General features: G+C 46.6%; 1 protein-coding gene across 1 annotated transcript in view; it reads right to left on the minus strand.

Moving 5' to 3' along the window:
- Positions 1–5,000, minus strand: part of LOC115131019 (disco-interacting protein 2 homolog C-like) — a 35,238-nt gene that overhangs the window by 25,370 nt on the left and 4,868 nt on the right. The window contains exons 5-12 of the mRNA XM_065019328.1: positions 4,802–5,000; positions 4,602–4,724; positions 3,719–3,910; positions 3,335–3,532; positions 2,925–3,016; positions 2,686–2,796; positions 2,383–2,506; positions 2,180–2,289 (exon numbers count right to left, since the gene is read on the minus strand). The exon at positions 4,802–5,000 is cut by the window's right edge and continues 104 nt beyond it. Coding sequence (XP_064875400.1) covers positions 2,180–2,289; positions 2,383–2,506; positions 2,686–2,796; positions 2,925–3,016; positions 3,335–3,532; positions 3,719–3,910; positions 4,602–4,724; positions 4,802–5,000 — 1,149 coding nt within the window. The remainder of the gene's footprint in view (positions 1–2,179; positions 2,290–2,382; positions 2,507–2,685; positions 2,797–2,924; positions 3,017–3,334; positions 3,533–3,718; positions 3,911–4,601; positions 4,725–4,801) is intronic.

Raw genomic sequence — 5,000 nt, forward strand, 5'->3', positions numbered from 1 at the left:
AATCAGCCCGGCCATTTACGGAGGGGGATTTCATCAAAAACTGCATGATTAAAGTTTGTGACGAAGTTTGCCCAGAAAAAAGGCAACTCTTTTTAAATGTGAGTCTGAGCAGAAACACCATTGCCGAGAGAGTAGACCAGTTGTCCATCAATCTAAAAGAGCAGCTTGTGAAAAAGGGAAAAGATTTTATTGCATATTCCTTGGCTGTGGATGAGAGCACCGACATTTCTGACATTGCCCAGTTGTCAATTTTCATCCGCGGAGTGGACTCCAACCTAAGCGTGACAGAGGAGTTTTTGGCTTTACGTCCTATGCATGGCACAACTACGGGGCATGATTTGTATGAAGAGGTGTCAAGATGTGTAAATGAGATGGAGCTGCCTTGGGAAAAACTCGTGGGTTTGACAACCGACGGAGCACCTGCGATGTGTGGACACAGGAGCGGACTGGTGGCGAAGATACGGGAAAAGATGCAAGAGGAAAACGCGACAGGTGAGCTGACAGCTTATCATTGTATCATACACCAGGAAGCGTTGTGCGGTAAAGCCTTGAAAATGGAGCATGTAATGAGCATCATCACGCGCACAGTTAACTTTATCAGAGCCAAAGGTTTGAATCACCGCCAGTTCAAGGCATTTCTGACGGAGTTAGAAACGGAGCATGGTGATTTGCCTTATCACACAGAGGTGCGATGGCTAAGCCAGGGAAAGGTGCTTCAAAGATGTTTCGAGCTTCGTGAGGAGATTTGTCTGTTCTTGGACAGCAAAGGGAAAGACACAACACAACTCCGAGACGAAATGTTTCTGTGTGAAATGGCTTTTCTGTGTGACATTACGAGTCATCTGAATGCAATAAACTTGCAGCTGCAGGGTCGGGATCGTGTCATCTCTGATATGTACAGTACAGTGAAGGCATTTAAAACCAAACTGACTCTGTGGGAGACGCAGATGCGGAAAGAAAATTTGAGCCACTTTCCCAGCTGCCAGACCATGAAAGAGAAGCTCTCTACCAGTGCGTTCCCGAGCACACAGTTGGCTGATAAAATAGGTATGCTTGCCGCTGACTTTCGACGCCGATTTGCTGACTTTGAAGCACAAAAAAGCAGGTTGGAACTGCTCGGTAACCCATTTGCTGTTGACGTGGAAAGCTCACCACCAAACCTCCAAATGGAGTTGATTGACCTCCAATGCAATGATGCACTGAGGGCAAAATATGCGGCAGTGGGTGCTGCGGTTCGCCCGTTTCCTCCCCGGCACAATGCCCCAGCTGCGCATCCAGGCTGCTCAAACGTTGTCTATGTTTGGCAGCACATACCTGTGTGAACAACTGTTTTCTTTGATGAACCTGAACAAAACATCACACAGAAGTCGACTTACTGCTGAACACCTCCACTCAATTCTGAGGATTTCTTCAGCTCAGAGCCTTACCCCGAACATTGATGAACTTGTGGAAAAGATGGGACACCACCAAGTATCACCCTCAACCTCAAACAAGTGAACATTACTGTGCAATCACATATTTAGAGTTTTTACTCAGTTCAAGTTTAAAAGTTAAAATTTAATATTTGTTTTCACTGCATGTTACTTCTCCTTAAACAAAGTGTTGTTTTTGATTAATAGATTTTTGCACTTTATTTTTTTGTATTTCAATCCAATTATATTTTAAAAATATTTCAGTTGAGTGGATGATAGAAAATTGCTATTATTGTTTTTTCTTTGAAGTAAATTTAGCCCACTTTTGCTAAAATAGAAAATATAGTCTACTGATGGTGCCTTGAATACCGGTTTCTTTCATTTAATGTTCATGTTATGGGGATATTTATATAAAGGAAATTTGTCTTTTGTGTCTGTTGAAAATTAAAGATTACTGACAGAGCCATAAGAAAATATTGCTTTATTTATCTGATCATATTGTAATATATTTGTTAGGTTTTCAGTAGGTTCAATTAGGTTCACTAGACTATATGCGTCATTTAAAAAATTTTCAATGAACATTCGAACAGTCCGGCCCTCGTCTTGTAGCTGATTTTTTTATTTGGCCCTCCGTCCATTTGACTTTGACACCCCTGGTGTAGAGTAACAAACACATACATTAAAACCCCTTAGGGTTCTGCTAAAGCAATTTGGATTGATTTACATTAGAAGCTCTCTTTGTAATGGAAATGTAATGAATGTATTACCTCTATATATGCTGTGTCGCTGTTTGCATCTTTGATGTGAGGGAACCAGTCTCTGGGAGGCTTGGAGAGATGCTTCGACTCAGTCACAAACCACAGCAGTTTAGGCCATCCTAGAGAGACAGAGAATCATTTGGCTGCGTTCATACACTGTTGAGGAACTAGATTACGAGAACACATTCTCATGCACACACACATACACTTACCCCTGAACTGTGGTATCTCTCCTGTAGCACTCTTGGGCAGGCCTTTATGGCAGGCATCACTGGTCAGCGCCACGGTAACCCCACAGCTACCCAATAGGAAGCCGATCTGCTGGCTGCCAGCATCCTATTGGACAAGACAGACATGTTCAGGTCCAACACAAACACTCCTATACGTGCTTGAATGTGCTTATTGCTTATACAACACAACAAACAGTATGCGAATGAAACAAGGTGTTCCCCAGGGCTCTGTGCTTGGACTCTGACTATTCATTTTTCCCCACACCCAGATTTATGTAGACGTGCCTTGCGTGTGAGGGGCACCTCTATGGGTACAGGGACAACCTCAGCCAGCAGGCAGCCATAGAAGGCCACCATGAAGGCCACCGGGTCATTATTAGGAAACACTAGCGCCACCTGGGAGATCGGAGGAACATAGGCAGGGAGAAAATATTACAATCCTTCTTGTGCTTAATTCGGATATCCATTATTAATATCATAACTAGTAAAAGTATTGGAGGGATGGATCTTCTACATGTACTCACCCTGTCCCCCGGTCGCACCATGGGCTCCTGCTTGCTGCCCAGCTTGTGTAGGATGTTAAAGGCCAGCTTGACACTTCGAGACCATAACTTCCCTATGGACAGAACACAGGGCTGAGTGAGTGTGTGTGTGTGTGGCGTGACTGTGTGGCTGTGTGTGTGTGTGTGTGTGTGTGTGTGTGTGTGTGTGTGTGTGTGTGTGTGTATTTGTGCCACAGGAGGTTGGTGGGACCTTAATTGGGAAGGATGGGCTCGTAGTAATGGCTGGAGCGGAATTAGTGGAATGGTATCAAATACATCAAACATATGGTTTCCATGGTTTCCATGTGTTTGATAACTTTCCATTTAATCCATTTCAGCCATTATTATGAGTCCTCTTCCCCTCACCAGCCTCCTTTGATGTGTGTAGTTACCGTATGTGAGTACATATAGAGGTTTGCCAGTGGTGTCCAGGCTGGTGAGACAGGGGGCTTTAGGGCTAATGGTGCCCCAGCGTTGGAGAGCTGCCTCCAGGGAAGGGGGCCAGTTAGTCACCACCCCCAGAGCCTCTCCTCTCACTGCCAACATCTCTGCCCCCTCCGGACGGCGCTGCTTGGGGTCTGGCTGCTGGACTACAGAGACAGAGACTTTTATTCTGAAACTTGCATGTAAAACAATTAAACACACTAGAGATGAATGCAGAAACCTTCACTAACCTTTCACTAAATATGAAGACAGAGAAGATAGCTAGATAGCTAGACAGCTAAATTTAAATATGTATGTATTTATTTATTTATTCATATTTATTCAGCTCCTACCTTCTAGAAGTTCTTCAAAGTCATCAACGAAGAACTCTCTGAGTGGAGGTCTACGAGGCATTTTCAGAGTGTTCACTAGCTGCTGGATCTTAGCAGACACACGACTGCTGACCGGGACACCGTCTCCAGTCTCCATGCGTTCAGCGTTGCCGTATTTCTGTGTGTTTCGGGCGATGGTTCCTATGTGGCGCTCTGAGGTGGGGTGGGGGTGGGAGTGGGAGTGGGAGGAGTCAGATGAGTAGCCAGTTACATCAGGAGGAGTAGAGTGTTTCTCTACAGAGAGAGAGAGAAAGAGAAAGGGCGAGAGCGAGAGAGAGAGAGAGAGGGAGGGAGAGAGACAGAGAGAGAAAAGAGAGAGAGAGAGAGAGAGAGAGAGAGAGACAGAGAGAGAGAGTAAAGTGAGCGAGAGAGAGAGAGAGAGAGAGAGAGAGAGAGAGAGAGAGAGTAAGAGAGCGGGAGAGAGAGAGAGTGGGAGAGAGAGAGAGAGAGAGAGAGAGAGAGGGGGCAAGAGAGAGAGAGGTGGGCAAGAGAGAGAGAGAGGGGGGGCAAGAGAGAGAGGGGGCAAGACAGAGAGAGAGAGAGAGAGAGAGAGAGGGGGGGGCAAGAGAGAGAGAGAGAGGGGGGGGCAAGAGAGAGAGAGAGAGAGGGGGCAAGACAGAGAGAGACAGAGAGAGAGAGAGGGGGCAAGAGAGAGAGAGTGGTATGGTATATATATATAAAAAGGTCTGTGTAAGTGTGTGTGCATGTGTAAGTGTGTGCGCATGTGTAAGTGTGCGCATGTGTAAGTGTGTGCGCATGTGTAAGTGTGTGCGCATGTGTGTGTGAGCGCATGTGTGTGTGAGCGCATGTGTGTGTGAGAGCATGTGTGTGTGAGCGTACTGACCGTCAGACTCCAGTGGTGGAGGCCACAGCATATCAGAACCGAACTCACAGGATCTTCTGAGAGAGCCTCCGTTCTCCGCCACGCCCAGAGCTGGCTTACGCTTCAGAGACAGGTGTCCGATAGCTGCAGACACACACATACAGATGTGAACTCATACACACACACTGTTACACAAATAAGAAAAGTGAAGTTGTACTCACCGTGGTGTGTTTGTGAGTGGTGAGCTGACACGTGGTGTGACTGGGTCAGGTGTGTGTGTGTGAAGTGAGGGTGTGCCAGGTGTGGGTGTGAGAGGTGTGTGTGTGCGAGCGAGTCGGCCAGTCGTCCTGCGTTGCCGCTGCCACCGCTCTGAGTGGACGAGGAGGACGAGGAGGTGGAGCCTAGGTGGGCTGGACCTAA

This window comes from Oncorhynchus nerka, linkage group LG6 (assembly GCF_034236695.1).
Source record: "Oncorhynchus nerka isolate Pitt River linkage group LG6, Oner_Uvic_2.0, whole genome shotgun sequence".
Classification (NCBI taxonomy): domain Eukaryota; kingdom Metazoa; phylum Chordata; class Actinopteri; order Salmoniformes; family Salmonidae; genus Oncorhynchus; species Oncorhynchus nerka.